The 17,287-nt window shown below is 35.8% G+C and overlaps 1 protein-coding gene across 1 annotated transcript; it reads left to right on the forward strand.

The window, feature by feature from the left end:
• The first annotated feature begins 312 nt into the window (after positions 1-312).
• Positions 313-10,814, forward strand: LOC143465309 (serine/arginine-rich splicing factor 7-like). Its single transcript, XM_076963570.1, has 4 exons — positions 313-598; positions 2,735-2,926; positions 8,821-8,934; positions 10,480-10,814. Exons 1-4 carry the CDS (start codon positions 405-407, stop codon positions 10,634-10,636), a joined length of 657 nt encoding a protein of 218 aa, XP_076819685.1. The 5' UTR covers positions 313-404; the 3' UTR covers positions 10,637-10,814.
• Positions 10,815-17,287: the final 6,473 nt, after the last annotated feature.

A 17,287-nucleotide genomic window follows, 5' to 3' on the forward strand; every position in this document is an offset into this window, starting at 1 on the left:
ATGAATAAGTTAATTATCTATTTGCCTAACTGAGTTTTTGAGGACTGCATCACATGACCCAGTGAAGTGGCTGATTGCTACGGGACCTACCAGTTTGTTGGAGTACACAGTTTGGTTAACCCTGGCTCATATCATATATGCCATTGCTCTGAAGACGTACCATGTTGGTTTAAAACGTTTTTTGAAAATATAAATGTTTCATGAGTATTTCTGCATTACTTGTAATTGTTATATTAGCCACTACTAGTATTTGGTACTTTATGTTGACTTCAACTTTACTGAACTATCCATCTACTATCAAAATAATTTTTTTATTTTCTATTTGTTTAGTATGTACTTAGCTAGTTGGTGAGCAGTACAATTGCGTAGTGCCAGTTCTAAAATCTTCAACTGAAAAAAGCAACATGTCCTATCGTGGTACAAAGTTGTATGTTGGTAACTTATCATCAACTACAACTAGAAGTGATTTAGAATATGAATTTGGATATTATGGTCGTATTTTGAATGTCTGGGTAGCTAAAAATCCTCCCGGTTTTTCTTATGTTGAGTTTCAAGATTCAAGAGATGCAGATGATGCAATTAAAGGGTTGGATGGAAGGTAATCTTAAGTGTAGACTTTTGATAAACTGGATTTAAAATAAAAGTTATAATATATGTTTAATCTAACATTTTTTTTTTGCAAAATGGTTATTTTTTAAAAGGAAGTAATGTCAACTTTTATTCTCAAGCAAGTTAATATGTGTGTAGTGACTTTTTGGCTTTGGGGTATGTGAAGGACACACCATTAAGGGCCATGCATGTATTCGAATTATTTATTTGATTTAATAAGAACAAAAGTGCGCATTTGTGGAGCATTTTCAACATTTATATATAAGTTACATGCCCATGTAAGAATCTATTGTTTGCACTTGGTCAAGCTCCTCAATACATTACAGGAACCGCAACGGTAAATTGTGTAATATTCCCACATGGCAATGAAAATAGAGATGTATGTTTCTACACAACATTTTTATTTGATTAACAGGCACATGGAATGATTTGAAAAAACAGAAAGCAAAGGTATTAAACTATACTAAAAATACAAATGAATGAAGTCAGTGAGTAGTCAAATGAATAATGTTATGGCAAAAATAGAAGCTCTACTTAAAATATTTTAAAAATTACATCCCAAAAAGCAGTGTGCGACTACAAATTTGTTTTTCCTTTGCATGGTCACTTGATGGCTTTTGCAATCTATGTACAGTCGACTCCGCTTAATTCGGACACTTTGGTTCCGCTCACTTTTGGCCGAATTAAGCGGAGAAACGGCTTTGTCCAAATTAAGTGGAAAATCAATTGTTCGTTTCATGGTCATGCGTAAAGGCAGACAACGCATTTAAAATACTGTACTGTTGCGTAATAAATGAATTGCAGCTGCACTATACTGCAGTAATTGACACTGATCGCATAAAACGTCTTTGTTTAAATACTTTAGTGAGCAATTTCACTTTTTCTGCTAAACTTTTCTGTACCATTCTGTTCTACAAGATCAGACATGTGCAACCAGCGGCCCGCCAGGTTGTTCCGTGCGGCCCGCGTGGTGCTCTGCAGAATGTTAGAAGTGTATGCTAGCCATCACTCTTTGATGCGGTTTACATCAAAGCAAATGAAATTTTCGTGCGCTGTGTACACTAATATTGCGCTGAAGCTTTGTGATGTAAGAATGCTGCGTAAGAATGTAGTTCTGTAAAAGCAAATATTCCAAAAGTTTGCAAAGATCTGCAACAGCAAAAATCACAATAATTTGTGATTAAATACGCTTGACTGAATTTAGTTTCCTCATCTTCCATCAACAATTGTTCACAGTTTTTCAATAAACATACGTGTGTCGTGGACTGCATGAAATCTGTTTCTTGACTACATAAACTACTTTCATAGGAAAATGATACTAATTTTTTTTTGAAAAAATTCATGTGGCCCGCGATGTCATTCAAAATTTTGTATTTGGCCCTCCAGTGAAAAAGGTTGCACATGCCTGTACAAGATGGACGCAATTGTACCGAAGTAAAAGCGACTATGAAGCTGGCACGGCCTTATATGAGCTCATTGTTGATTGTTACTGCATGGATCGTCATTGTTTCACCATAATCACTCATAATGCCATTGCATCTTGTGTTAAAACGAACGAAGTACTGTTTATTGTGTCATAACCTAATGATAGGAATTGCGAACCTGTGTCCGAATTAAGCGGAGAATTGTACGAATTAACAGGAGTTTTTTTACGTTCAATTTTTACTTTTGTTCCGTTCCTGAACATTTTGGCCGAATAAAGCGGTTGTCCGGGTTATCCGCTGTCCGAATTAAGCGGATTCGACTGTATTCACAAAGTCAAAACTATTTAGCCAAGAATATTTTAGCAAACATAGGACTCACTGTGTAAGTAAAATAGCTTTATACTGAATTATTTCATGGATTTCTGTTAAATTTAACACTGCCCATAAGGTTTCAATGGAGATATCATTATGACATGGACTTGCTTCTCAGGTTGATTTTACAAAGAAGTTTTAAATGCTCTGTTCTTTCCCTTTCTTTATAGTGTTTTTGGTTTTTTGGTATGACAGTCAAGTAGTTTGTAATCAATATATTTTCAAAGGTGAACTTATGTTTTGATTTTTGCTCTACTTAAAGTTTGCCTGCTCGATAAGTAACTACCAGTATCAATTGAGGTTATTGGCATAAATGCATTGATTTTTAGGGAACTTCATGGAAGAAGGATAAGAGTTGAAAGATCACATAGCATGCCAAGGAGTCGCAGAGATGATGTAGGAAGTGGAAGATTCGGTAATTACCGAAGGCCATTTCATCCAAGTGACAAATGCTATAACTGTGGAGAATCTGGTCATTATGCCTATGATTGTGACTTGTACGGCCGAAGAACACGTGGAAGGTAATTTGTAAGTTTAGTTTAAGTGTAAGTGTAACTAGTCAGTGAAAGCTGTTGCCAGAAAAGAAAATTATCGAAGTAATATATATAGTTTTCTAAACAGTTTTTGATAATTACAGAGCTGTGAAATAGTACAATCTTTCAGGTGATCATCAAATTTTATTCATATTCATCAGATCACTGTTATTGAATTGAAATTTTTTGAAGAAAGTAAGCTTATAATAAATTTCAATTAATTTTGGTGTTGGTTTGATTTCAATTTTATTTTCTGATTTTGACTACAATGCCAGGACCATGTATATGAAAAGTATATGATTTGGTATCCGTTCTTGCTGTGGATACCATTCAAGTAGTGGCAGACAGCTGTCTTATTTGTGTTAGAAATCCTCTGTTGCCGGGAAAGGCTTTTTATGGGGTTTATACAAGAGTATGTTCGAAACATACTTTTGGTCTTGAAAGTTAGGAGGAGCTTTTATGTGATGCATATTTAACGCTGATACAAGCAATAGTTTTAAAGTTCTTGTATATCACAAAATAATGCTGATGATTGACTGAATTCCAAAGGTTTATGTTGAAAATATACAACATATGACTGACTCCATATTTCAACTATTTTTATAATATTTGTCCTGCCACAAGTGACCATCAAACGCAGTCATTGTTTTATAGGTTAAGGTGTTTTGACATCATTCTGCTTTGTCAAAATGCTTTTTACTTTCCCTGCATACCAGGTGCAGCGCTTATGATCAATGACTTAATTGTGCATACAAGTTACACATAATCTGTTTGTTTTGTTGCTTTATAACATCTTGACGCTTATAAACTGAAGCTATAGCAAAACCTTTCATTATTATCTTTCACAACTCAATTGTGTCATAAAAGACCATTGTAGTGACCCATTAATTTAGGTAAGGTTGAGCTGCATTTCATATTGCAAATAAGAAGCAAATAACACATAAATAAAAGCAAATAACACTACATAAGAAGATATATCCTTCGTGAATCTAAATGGTGAAAACAGATTTGTTTTAAATAACAGTTCAGTAGATTAATAAAGTATTCATTCATTGATTTCAAAATGTGCCCATTGATATGTAACCCCTAAAGATAACGAAATTGTTCGCACAAGAATAGTACGAATTATGTCTGGGAATATTTCTCACTAGAGTGCCCACCATTCTCTGGATGGCAAATCTCTTAGCTGCTAAAAAGTTTTGGTCCTCTTTCTTTGTCTTATTGAATCTGTTTAATTTTATTTAAATTCATAGGTTCAGCCATTTAGATATACTCCACAGTCCACATACTGTTGTACATTCACTGCACACATTTTGTATAAACCCCATTGTTTGATTACTGTAATTTTGTTTTAATTTCCAATCATTGTAACATGATATATTAAAGAACATTAGCGAGCCAAACACTGATGGAATTAAGATTTATGAAATCAGCTAGTAACAACACTGCTTGTCACTTTGTTGTGTTTTGGGATAATAACACCAATTTCCTAGTTTTTCAGTGTTTTCTTGAACTCGATTGACAACTGCGATTTGACACCTGAGTGAGCAAGACATTTTGGCACTGTTCATTTTTCAAGAAATGCTTACAAAATACAAGGAATATCATTTAACCTTTATTCAGATCTTTTTCTGTTTGATTTTTTGTTCTCTTCCAATGAGGACATGCCATTTTTTTACAAAATCAGGATGAATCACTCCTATGAGCTATCAATCCCAATATTGTATAGTTTCCCCAGTTTCTTTCCCATAGTATGAAACAGCTGTATTGGTGGATTTTTGGTGTAGGGCATCTTGGGAGAGAGTATTGCATTTAAGCCTACTTCGTCTGAAGTTTGAAAACCTAAATGAATAATTTTAAATGAATTCCTTGGTCTGAAGTTAAAAAAATTCTATTTTATCCATGCACCAAATGACACGGTCTGGTTGGAATTTTTGTCGATTTCATGGTTGTTAAGTATCCGGAATCTTGCTTACAGCTTGTGTTGGTAAAAATGTTCCTTTAAATATTAATTTGATCTACCATAGGTTAATAGGTTCTTAAGCTTTTTGCCATACAAGGCAGTAGTCAATAGTAGGATAGTGCTATTATGATAGGAAAATATTACCAGTGCCCCAACAACATAGAAAATTAATGTTGGTTCATTGCAACATATACTTATTTTTATTGTGTTAACAAATTTCTAGTATGTAATTGTAAATGAATGGTGATTAACTGATTATAATAATTAAGTTCACTGAGAATATAGCCAAGGGTGACTGGCCCAACTTTTATATATTAAAATTTAGTTGCCCTCTAGATCATTTTCCATAATCAGCATCAATGGTAAAGTATGTAGTATTTTCATGGAACGCCTGGGCTTGTTTTCTTTGTTTGACATTAAACATTATTTTGACATTGACATAATATTTGACATTAAACAGTATTTCTGCTAATACCTATATGAAAAAATTAAAGCAGTGTTATACTGACTGAATGCGCATATGTCATTTAGGAGATAGAATTTGAGATTGAGATCCACGATTTGAGAGGAGAGTTATTGGAGAAACCTCGCATATATTCATTCTGATGAGTCACATGAGATCTACAGATCACCTTTACATAGTTATTAACTACTTTTTCTATTTAATTCTAGCTGGTTTTCGAAACTGGGTCCTTAACATTTGTCTCTTATTTTAATGTATATTATAGTTTTTTGTGTCCATAGTGGTAAAAGCCCATGTACCAAACTCTTTTGCTATTTGCTTGGTTCGTAACCTCTATTACTTTACATTTAAGTTAGGATTTGCCATTATCATCTTCATAATTCTGCTGAAATCAGAAGCTTCTGCACTGATTTCAGTATGAGCTACAGTTGTTTTTAAAAGTCTTGGTACTGTATTTGTTTTGTAATGTAATCTTTTAAATTTTCAATGAAATGGAATTTATTAGGAATAAATACCAAATATAACAGATGACACTTGAAAATGATTTTAAATAACATTTTCAGCATAAAAACTTCGTTGGTATTAGACATTGGTAAATCTGTGATCTTTTACCATAAATAAATTAATGACACTTTTTGGTCAATGATGGTAACAATTGCTTATGTTTGAGATCATCGATTTTCACCAATCGAAATCAAACCTTTTATATGTTTTTTTCTCATCCAAACTATAGTTGTTATTAATTCTTCGAGAATTAAATCTTTGAGAGTTTACACTTTTTGGTGTTCTCACTTCGTCGTTTTGCACACGAAGTTAGGTGATGGAGAACAACATCCTTCCTTAACATATATTGGGTGACAACCGCATCTAGTCATGTGATAAGGAGATATGAACCCAAAGATAACAATTACTTGGCAGCTTTAGAGAAAATCGTTTGGTCTTGAACAACTTTATTGTTCCGGATAATCTTTTCTTGAAACGTTGTGAAATGATTCTCGTGAGTTATGTCCAGGGCTTGTTCGCAAAAAAACTTTATTTGAGAGACAACAATTTTGGGAACCTACTTGAAGTTGACAGATTTTTTCATTTTTTTTAAATATTTCTTTCCTTTTTGTTGCAGTGGGGTCATTTGTACGTAATTGTTTAAGTTTAAGAACATCAATCAAAAACTTTATCAGAAGATAATAGCCCAAGCCCCTCGTGATCTTATCCTTTGTGATTTGTCTTCTCATTTTTACTTGGTCATTACCTGAGATCAAAATTACTTTTAACAGAGTAGAATGTATAAAAACTGTCTTTTAACATTACTTTTATGGGAGTAATTCAAAATTTCTGAGCAGAAGTCGATTTTGGTCAAACTTTTGTTGAATTTTTTTGAAATGTTATATGTTGAATTGTGTTACTAATTGTGTGTTTTAGCAACAGAATTTCATAATAATCAGATGAACACTTGTGCAGGAAATCATTCCTATTCACCTTTTGATTCTCCTGCTTTCAAAGTTTGGTCGTATGTTGTTTTCAAACATAGGATTTGAGTTCAGTATGCGTGTGGTCAGTTCTCTCATTCTCTGTGGGGTAGCATCTTTAGGATTTCTCTATTATGCCTTATCTCCCAGCTCATCTAAATTCTAAAGGGTAGCAGTTATCACCAGGCTTTGTCAGTGATGCTACCAGTTACTGTAGTTCTTTCCCCGGTTGGTTATGATGATGTGACCATATCATCTTAGTCTTTTATTTTGAAAACTTTACTTTTATTTAGTATGGCTCAACTGGTAGAGATCTATAAATTTCAGTGCAACGTATTTAATATAGCTAAGTGTTTTGCCTTAAACTCTTTCAAAATACCCTGTTTTTGAAGCCTGTGCCTGTTTTGGTCATCACGAATTCAAAAATTAAAGGTTATTGGCTTTAGAAAACTCTCTTACACAACGCTCTTTCAGAATGCAATGTCTTAGTGTTGCATGCATCTTTTGATTCATAACCTGAAATGTTTACACTCCTTGACATTTTCTGTGACACAAAATGGTAGAATAACTAAAAAACAGTGGATTCTGGATGAAGAATTCTGTGATTTAGCCTTCTAATTGCAGAAGACGGAAAACGGGTGCACATTTTAAAAGAAATATTTTTGCATGCTTGACTTTTGCTAGACGGCCAAAATTCTTCACCATGTTGAAGGAGTAAGCTTGCCCTCTAGTGGTGAAAATTTGGAAGAGTCATTTGGAAGTAATGACTTGAGCCATGTCGAATCTTTTGGTAAAAAGGAATCAAGGAAAATGATATCTGATGCCGAGTCATACACAAAGCAAAAGACCATTTCTGTAATCACAATAAGTTAAAGGGTTTTAGATAGTTTATGTCACCGTTTGCTTTTGTAAAAAAGTAAATTCGTTTCAAGTCGTACTTTAATGTCTTTGGACAAAAATGTTAGATACTCCTTCCTTAAGGCTAAAACAGAACGAAAAATCAAATCAACTGTTAGATGGAATTTGCTTTAAAGCTCAATTCACTCAATGCATTATGATTCTGGTATGAACTTTATGATCCTGCACATAGTTTAAAAGCTTAGACAATACTTTTTCCAATTGTTATGGTCATAATCGAAGATTTTAAATTTATTATTACAACCATTAAGGTTTAAGAGATGAAAACAGAAAAATTTACTAGTTATTATACTATCTTTTATGATATGCTGAAGTCAAAAGCTGTGCGTATTACAGGCCTCAGACATAGGTTGACTGTTTATTCTAACTACAAGTGAAAACTTCACATGGCCAAAAAGGTTTTCGGTTTCGAAAACAGGTCCTTTCAGAATCATTGACAGTCTGATTATATGTTTGTTGACCATTTGGGAAAAACCGTTATTATTTCTACTCTGTTCGAGTTATAATCTTGTTTGTTATTATTTGACTGTATCCAGGTCAGGATGCACATTTTGAAATTTTAATCAGGTTTGTAATAAATTTCATTCTTTAATTAAACAAATGCTACATGTCGTTGAGAGGCCAAAGTTTCACCAGTTAATAACAACAGTTTACTCTTATTAAAGTATGATGTATATATACGAGAAATAAGTAAATACAAATTCAATATTTAAATCTTCCAAAGAGAGGAAAATGTGTACCAACACAGAACGTAGATAAACATTCAGAGTTGTCAGAGTGAAACGGCGATGCCTGATTTCTTTATTTCGAGATTTTTTTTCTTAATTTTTTAGCGTATTTTTTCCTTTTGCTTCATTGGTTATTTGACTTTTTTTATTATTATCTTAGAAGCATTTGGTAAATGGGCTTTTGCAAATTGTTTGTACACCTGTTCTTGTATTTTTAAGTTTTTGTTAGCTGTTTTATGACACATGTGTACAATTTCTATGTTTAATTTTCATATACGAGAACTCATAACCGACTGAGTAGTTTAGATGCATGATTTATTTTATGCATTGTTCCTGCACAACAGACGATCACATTCAAGATCACGTTCTCGGACACCACAGCGAAAGAAGCGCTGTACAAGAAGTCGCTCTTATAGCAAGTCGCCAAGGCGGCGCAGCCCATCAAGAAGCAGGTCAAGGTAAGTTTTAAAGTAGGAATGCTTCATTCTAATGTCATCACTACATTTCTGAATATTTGATGAAAATGACTTAGCTTCTTTGTAGTTCTTTGGTTGTTCAACTGAAAATTTGTAATTATGTCAAATATAATACTACTCGCAGCACGTGAAATAGTGTTGACATGTAGTATGAAAAATGGTACTCTTTTGCCAACCAGTCTTTAATAAAGCAATCATCGTTGTGTTATGACTATGAGAACAAAGTACTAGTGTACACCCATTAAAATAAATAGCGACTGTGTGTCTGTGCCTAGGACCCAGGTTCATTCAGTGCCTCACCAAATATTAACCTCACCACAGATACAACATTCACGCTGGAGTGAATGCCTGAAATTAGATTTGTTGTTCCTGGACATTTTGACCCTCCCTACGTCAGTGGTACACACATGTTGTTTGTCGTGTAATTCAATTTTGCTTAAACGTTGTTCATGAAATAGTCCGACTATTATTAAACATAGTGAACAATTCTACTTTGTTGTGCCAAAATTTGGACCTCACTGTTTTATGGTTTTTCGTTAATTGTCAATTACGTTTCACACATTATGCCGATGTACACAATGTTTTCCAAGTATGTTATGTGGATGGCTTGACAAGGGCTTTCACTTTCTCAGTGACAGCATAACCCATTGGTTGGCTGCTCAACTCCAGCCCAACATCTAGGCCTAGTGGCCAAACAACATCGGATTAAACAGATTTTTTTCAGTAATATGCCAAAATATCTTCTGGTTTGGTCCTATTTATAACGTATAATATTTACCGCTGACTCAGTTCTTAGTAACAGTGCTTGTCATATGTTGAAATCTCCCAGCTACACTTGTGCAGTCAGCACCCATATTTGTGTTCAACAAAGGACAACCTAGCTGGGAGACTAGCAGGTTGCTCGTTAAGTCGACGCTGAAGGATCCCATTAAAATACTTTAGGTTACCTGAAGGCGGTGGTGTTGTTTGGTGATTTTGCTGGGACCTGTAGAGCTATTTTGATTTATCTTCAATTTTGCAATAAAGCAAGTTAAATGCGAAAATAATTGACAGTTGGTTATCAACCCCCACAAAGTTTTTTAAGACCATGCATACTTTTATCGTCATTGATAAAAGAGTAATTTTCATATCTTTCAACAGTACGTTGATTGAGTGTGTGTATCCTTGGATGTTTTGTTTACACTTGTATACAATGTAATATGTGTACTAAATAATTAAGAAATCTGCAGGCCTAATGACCATGTTGCAGCATAATAAATTAAGTGTAATTTCAATTAAACGACATAATTAACGGAAGGTGAGTTTATGTTTTAGTGCTACTAGAAATTCGCGTGATAATGAAATGTAATTACAAACAACGGCAGAATTATTTAATTGTCGTGTAAAAAATTGAAGATGACATAGTACGGCAAATGACAAACGTGCTTTTTTTCATAGTTTTGATGGATATTTTGCAGTTAATGAAAAGAAATATTTCAATTTTTTAAAGTCATCTTTTTTAAATTTCCGTACACAATGTAATTTTAGGTCATACTCGAGATCCCGTTCACGGTCTAGATCGAACTCGCGTGAGAATGGAAGGAGATCCAGGACCACCAGCAGATCTCCACGCAAACCGCGTAGTCAGAGGTCCAATGATGAGCGCAATGGTAGAAGTTTGTCGAGGTCACGATCACGTTCATAATTTGTTCACTGGAATTTGTCATAGCGCAAACTATTTTTGCTGCTTGACCGATGTACCTAATTCCGTGTATTTTTGTGTTGTGACTTGGCTGCAAGGAAGTTTTTTTTTAAAAATGTCAGAGGTATGTTTTCAGCGTCGATGTATGACTTATGATGAAATACAAAGCGCAGTTGTTTTGTTTTGGGAGGATGTTTTTGAAATTTATAAGTAGTCTGACAAGAAGCTTCAAAAGCAGTAGGCCTACTAATTTGCCTTATGGGGTAATCAATGCAAAGCATAGTTAGAAGCACAATTAACTGCGTAGGCCTAATTTTTACTTCGCCAACTTTCATTTTTCCGGAATGTCTATTTATGGTTTATGCGCTGAACAGATTGTATTGAGGCATCCATTTTAATACGCTAAACATTGTCAATTAGAACTTTAGTCACGCTCTTCTGCCGTTTGACCGCGCCTTCACATAATACCGGACGCAGATCAATCAATCATTTTATTTTTCGTCAAAAGGACTGAGGACGAGAATTGAAGCCACTCTGTTATTAACACCCGCTAATGAACAGCAAAAAGTGTCAAAGCCGAAAAGGCTTAAAATGTGCTCAAGAAAATTAACGTAAATAATTGCTGGTAACAACTGGAACGGCCACTAAACCTATGATTAGTTACGTCCATAAAACAGACGAGCAGGTTGATGAATGTAAATTGCTTCAATGTAGTACATCAGTGGATGGGAAAAGAAACCCCATCTCGGACAACACGAGCCCGGATAACATGGAGCTTCGTAACTGTAACGCATTGAATGATGGTTAAAACTAAATGTAAATTAAAGATGGCTCCACTTAAGGTGCTTGACTGCTGTAGAAGGTAGCCATTTCTTTCCAGATAGCACCCAGGATGGACGCTAACTTTATTTAAACCTCAACGTTCGGCAGATGAAAAACTTAAAGCGACATTCTCCATAACATGTGTGCATTAGACTGATTGATCAAATCGAACGCAAGAACATGGAGATAGGCCCGGTAACCAATTGGTTCGAACGATGGCCTTGTGATAACGCGGCCCGTGTTAGTTTTCGATACCTAGTGACTCTACATGAACACCCATGAAGTGACACTTTTGGGAAAATTGCTCTTACTAAAAAACTCGATATTATGTTTTCGCTAATCTTTTTTCAGATTATGTTAGATACGGCATTTCTTGAAATTAAGCGCAAGAGTTTTAATCAATTTTTTTTTATTTATTGAGCGATTACAAAATAAATATTGGATTACGTACTACATAGCATTAAAACTTCTAAAGCTTTTTCAAGAACCTTTATTCTTAAAACAGCAAAAGCAAATTTACAGAACACAGCGTTAAAAAAAAACTATGCAAAGTCTTGCCAAGTAGACATTGTTGAGAATGAAGATCCTTTACAGTTTACAACAACTCATGAAAACAAACGCGGTTGTAGGCCTACAAGAAAAATTATTGTTGAATCTCAGCAAAATGAATGGACTCCAAGCAACAATTACTTTTGAGAGACCAAAAAATGATGGAGCCGATGAAATAAAAGAAAAGTAAGTATACTTCAATAGCAAAGCGATCGTAATATTGAGTGAAGAAGATGCTGACGAAATGGTGCGAAATGCAACAAGTCAAATAGGATGACCCTAATGAATAAAATAGGAGAATGGTTTAGTGAAGGTTCAGGTTAGATTAGAAGTTAAGTCTGCTGATGGACATTGCATTGATATCCTCAAATATAAACCACTAAAAGGGATTTATTTTATTCCATTACCACAGGAACTCAAGCATTCTAGAAAAGGACTGATTAACATTCGAAATGAAGACGACGAATGCTTTATGTGGTGTCATTTAACTTGTGTATGCAGCAACAAAATAAAAAGCAATCCTGAAAGAATTAGTTATTAAAAAAACTTGATACTTTGAACTATAACAACTTAACCTTCCCAGTTTCACTCAAACAAATACCTAAAATTGAAAACCAAAATGATATTAGCATTAATGTTTTTGGTTCTGAAGACAAACAAAAACTTTTTCTCTGTATTTCTAAAAGGAAAGCTGAAAACACTCTCCATCTGTTAGTGTTAACTGAAAACCAAAACCAATATTATGTTTGAATAAAAGACTTTAACAGATTTATGTACAATTAAACTAAACATCAACACCAGAAGTACTTTTGTAGATACTGCTTTCAATGTTTCAGCAGCGAAGACATCTTAAACAAACACATATCAAACTGTATTGTAACTAATGGAAAACAAGCAATTCAAGTGCCTAAAGAAGGAAGTTAAATAAAGTTTCAAAATTTTAACAAGCAGCTACCAGCTCTCTTCGTTATATATGCAGATTTTAAAGCAATAACTGAAAAAGTGTCAGTTAATCAACCATGTGAAAAGACATCCTACACAGAAAAATACCAAAAATACATCGATTGTGGGTATGTATACGAACTTGTTAGTTGTTATGATGACAAATTAAGTAAACCGGTTCAAGTGTACAGAGGTGAAAGTGCAGATTACGCGTTTTTGTAAACTGAAGTGGACTATCACGACCCCTTGAGCAAAGTGCTTCAAGCTCAATTGAACGGTCAGCTTGCATCTACGTGAAGCACCGTTGCTCCAGTGGCGCGTGACATTACATGAAATCGAATTGGTGCCCAACCACAAAACAAAAACCTTATGCAACAGATGAAAACTCCGTCGCCGTACCGTTCCACACCGGGCCATGTACATTAGTTTTCTAAACTACCATGGTTCCACTAGCCGCAGTAGCTACACATTGCGATTCGGTCGCGCTTTGCTGCTAGCTAAACGGCTAAAATAGCCATGCATTAGCTACATTTTCATTCAATCGTGTCCGTTATAACTTGCAGGCAATTATATTTGGTAATTGTGACTAAAAATCGCTGTAATTGCGCATTTCAAAGCAAGGTACGACTCGAAATGAAGGCTATGCGTTTAGACTGGAGAATTGTGCAATCGTACGTGGCGACGCTATAGAAAAGTATCGCTCCACTCAAGAACTTGCGTGATATTCTTCTTTCGTTCAGGTTAACCTGCAAGATTTTCTATTTCAATGCATTCTATCCTATCTCTTTAAATTGGATCACGACCCCTTGAGCAAAGTACTTCGGGCTCAAATGAGCGGTCAGCTTGCATCTACGTGAAGCACCGTTGCTCCAGTGGCGCGAGACATTACATGAAATCGAATTGGTGCCCAACCACAAAACAAAAACCTTATGCAACAGATGAAAACTCCGACGCCGTATCGTTCCACACCGGGCCGTGTACATTAGTTATCTAAACTACCATGGTTCCACTAGCCGCAGTAGCTACGCATTGCGATTCGGTCGCGCTTTGCTGCTAGCTAAACGGCTAAAATAGCCATGCATTAGCTACATTTTCATTCAATCGTGTCCGTTATAACTTGCAGGCAATTATATTTGGTAATTAAGATTAAAAATCGTTGTAATTGCGCATTTCAAAGCAAGGGACGCCTCGAAATGAAGACTTTGCGTTTAGACTGGAGAGTTGTGCAATCGTACGTGGCGACGCTATAGAAAAGTATCGCTCCACTCAAGAACTTGCGTGATATTCTTCTTTCGTTCAGGTTAACCTGCAAGATTTTCTATTTCAATGCATTCTATCCTATCTCTTTAAATTGGATCACGACCCCTTGAGCAAAGTACTTCGGGCTCAAATGAGCGGTCAGCTTGCATCTACGTGAAGCACCGTTGCTCCAGTGGCGCGAGACATTACATGAAATCGAATTGGTGCCCAACCACAAAACAAAAACCTTATGCAACAGATGAAAACTCCGACGCCGTATCGTTCCACACCGGGCCATGTACATTAGTTTTCTAAACTACCATGGTTCCACTAGCCGCAGTAGCTACACATTGCGATTCGGTCGCGCTTTGCTGCTAGCTAAACGGCTAAAATAGCCATGCATTAGCTACATTTTCATTCAATCGTGTCCGTTATAACTTGCAGGCAATTATATTTGGTAATTAAGATTAAAAATCGTTGTAATTGCGCATTTCAAAGCAAGGGACGCCTCGAAATGAAGACTTTGCGTTTAGACTGGAGAATTGTACAATCGAAACGAGACTTGTGCCGGTGTGACGCTATAGAAAAGTATCGCTCCACTCAAGAACTTGCGTGATTTTCTTCTTTCGTTCAGCTTAACCTGCAAAAATTTCCATTTCATTGCATTCTATCCTATCTCTTTAAATTGGATCACGACCCTTTAAGCTAAGTGCTTCAAGCTCAATTGAACGATCAGCTTGCATCTACGTGAAGCACCGTTGCTCCAGTGGCGCGAGACATTACATGAAATCGAATTGGTGCCCAAGCACAAAACAAAAACCTTATGCAACAGATGAAAACTCCGACGCCGTATCGTTCCACACCGGGCCATGTATATTAGTTTTCTAAACTACCATGGTTCCACTAGCCGCAGTAGCTACGCATTGCGATTCAGTCGCGCTTTGCTGCTAGCTAAACGGCTAAAATAGCCATGCATTAGCTACATTTTCATTCAATCGTGTCTGTGATAACTTGCAGGCAATTATATTTGGTAATTGAGATTAAAAATCGTTGTAATTGCGCATTTCATAGCAATTAAGGTACGCTTCGAAATGAAGTCTTGGCGTTTATACTGGAGAGTTGTTCAATCGAAACGAGACTTTTGCCGGTGCGACGCAATAGAAAAGTATCGCTCCACTGAAGAACTTGCGTGATTTTCTTCTTTCGTTCAGCTTAACCTGCAAAATTTTTTATTTGATTGCATTCTATCCTATCTCTTTAAATTGGATCACGACCTCTTGAGCAAAGTGCTTCAAGCTCAATTGAGCGTTCAACCCGCATCTAGCTGAAGAGCCCTCCCTCCAGTGGCGCGACACATTACATGAAATCAAATTGTGGCTCAACCACAAAAAAAAACAATTTCAAGCCGGCAACACCGTGTTAATGACGATTTCGCACGTAAAGCGTCAGTTTAAAAAAGTAGGAAATTTTCCGGTCCATTGTGGATGTGACGTCGATGTGGGCTGGTTTGTTATGGTTTTGGCGATAGCTGGTTGCAGGTCCAGGCTAAATTGCAAATTTGGTTTTGGTTGGAAATTTCAATATTTTAGATTATTTGTCGTAAAAGTTTAAGCTCAAAACTTGCTGAAAAGGTGGCTGTTTTAGACATTTTAGTACAAGGATTCTGTCCAGACTACAGTACAAACTACAACTACAGCCAAAATTCAAGGAGCTTCATGATCTTTTTTTGCGATAGTATTGTAGCGGTCGTGATAATAAATTTAAATAAGTTCTATAATTGGCATTTTAAAAGCGATTGTGTATTCTCCGGTTAGATGTAAATTGAATATTTAAACCAGTGTATTTTGCTTGCTTAGTTTGTTATTCAAACATTGTAGCGCCAAACCGACATACCACCTGTAGTTGAAGTGTTTCAAGTAGCATTGTATTTTACGGCGCAAAGTTGGATTGTACTTTGGTGAAAAATAGATGATGTAGAATAATACATATGACATATGTTACACGTAGCAAGGCAAGCAACAGGTCTGTAGCTGATTGGTTGGATACAGCGGTATAAAAACTTAGGATTGGTTAAAATCTCTTCTCTTCTCATCTTATCAGTTTACCTTCTGGATTATTCATTAATGAATTGAAGTGCTAGCTCTATTTCGAAGGTGAAGTGTGATGAAATTGTTTCTGATGTAACTACAACTAACTTATATTTCGGACAATATAGGCCTAGGCCTAACAATTTAGACTTATTCCGATTTAAAGATTTAAAGACCGATTTAAAGAAACAACTAGAGAAAGCAGGCGCAACGGAGTCAAAGACACCATTGTCTAGGAGTTCTAAAAAAAAACTACAAGACTTTGGCTTTAGGCCAACCTTAAAACAATCAACATCGCCATTCCCACAGTAACTTCTAGGTTTAAACCAACTTTTTACTAACCCATTCTCCTAAGCTTACGCCTTGGGAGTCGGTCAACTCAACTCCTGCAAAATCAACTTTAGTCTACTCAACTCAACCTCGGCCAACTCAACCTTGATCAACTCAACCCCGGTCCACCCAATCTCGGTAATGCAAACTTATGTTGTCCGGGATTGAGTTGACCGAGGTTGAGTATGCCGGAGTTGAGTTAACTGAGGTAGCTTTGGCCGGGGTTGAATAGGCATACAACCTAATCCCCTACCTGCGTGACACACTTTCGGTGAAATAGTCATTTTCTTTATTATGTTATATTTGCGTTATTTGTGTTCGCATTTCGCAATTTACGGGGCTTGCCTACATTTCACAATCAAAGTACTCACTGACATTTTTGTTCTGAACGTGTTCATGGTGGACAAAATATGATACAGTAAAATTAGCCTAAGTCATCACCTCAAGGGGAGTAGAAATACAAAAGCCTACGCAAACATTGCAAAAACGCAATTTTTCAGAGGCGTAACTAGGGTTGGGCTCGGGCGCAGCTATGTAGGAGAGTGGGTAGGGGGGAAATGAGGTCAGAATTATTCATGATACTTACAAATTGGCAAATGTGTTGATGGCAATGAACTATGATTTTTTAATAGAAAAGCAGCTTGATTTATTTTTGTTAATTCGTTCCACTATACTTTCGCAGTTG

Source organism: Clavelina lepadiformis, chromosome 1 (genome assembly GCF_947623445.1).
Source record: "Clavelina lepadiformis chromosome 1, kaClaLepa1.1, whole genome shotgun sequence".
Taxonomy (NCBI): Eukaryota; Metazoa; Chordata; class Ascidiacea; order Aplousobranchia; family Clavelinidae; genus Clavelina; species Clavelina lepadiformis.

Excerpts from the sequence above, each read along its gene's own strand:
- LOC143465309 (XM_076963570.1), top strand. The coding sequence starts at position 405 with ATGTCCTATCGTGGTACAAAGTTGTATGTTGGTAACTTATCATCAACT. Across the intron at positions 2,927-8,820 it reads GGCCGAAGAACACGTGGAAG|ACGATCACATTCAAGATCAC; the intron begins GTAATTTGTAAG and ends CCTGCACAACAG. Across the intron at positions 8,935-10,479 it reads CCATCAAGAAGCAGGTCAAG|GTCATACTCGAGATCCCGTT; the intron begins GTAAGTTTTAAA and ends ATGTAATTTTAG.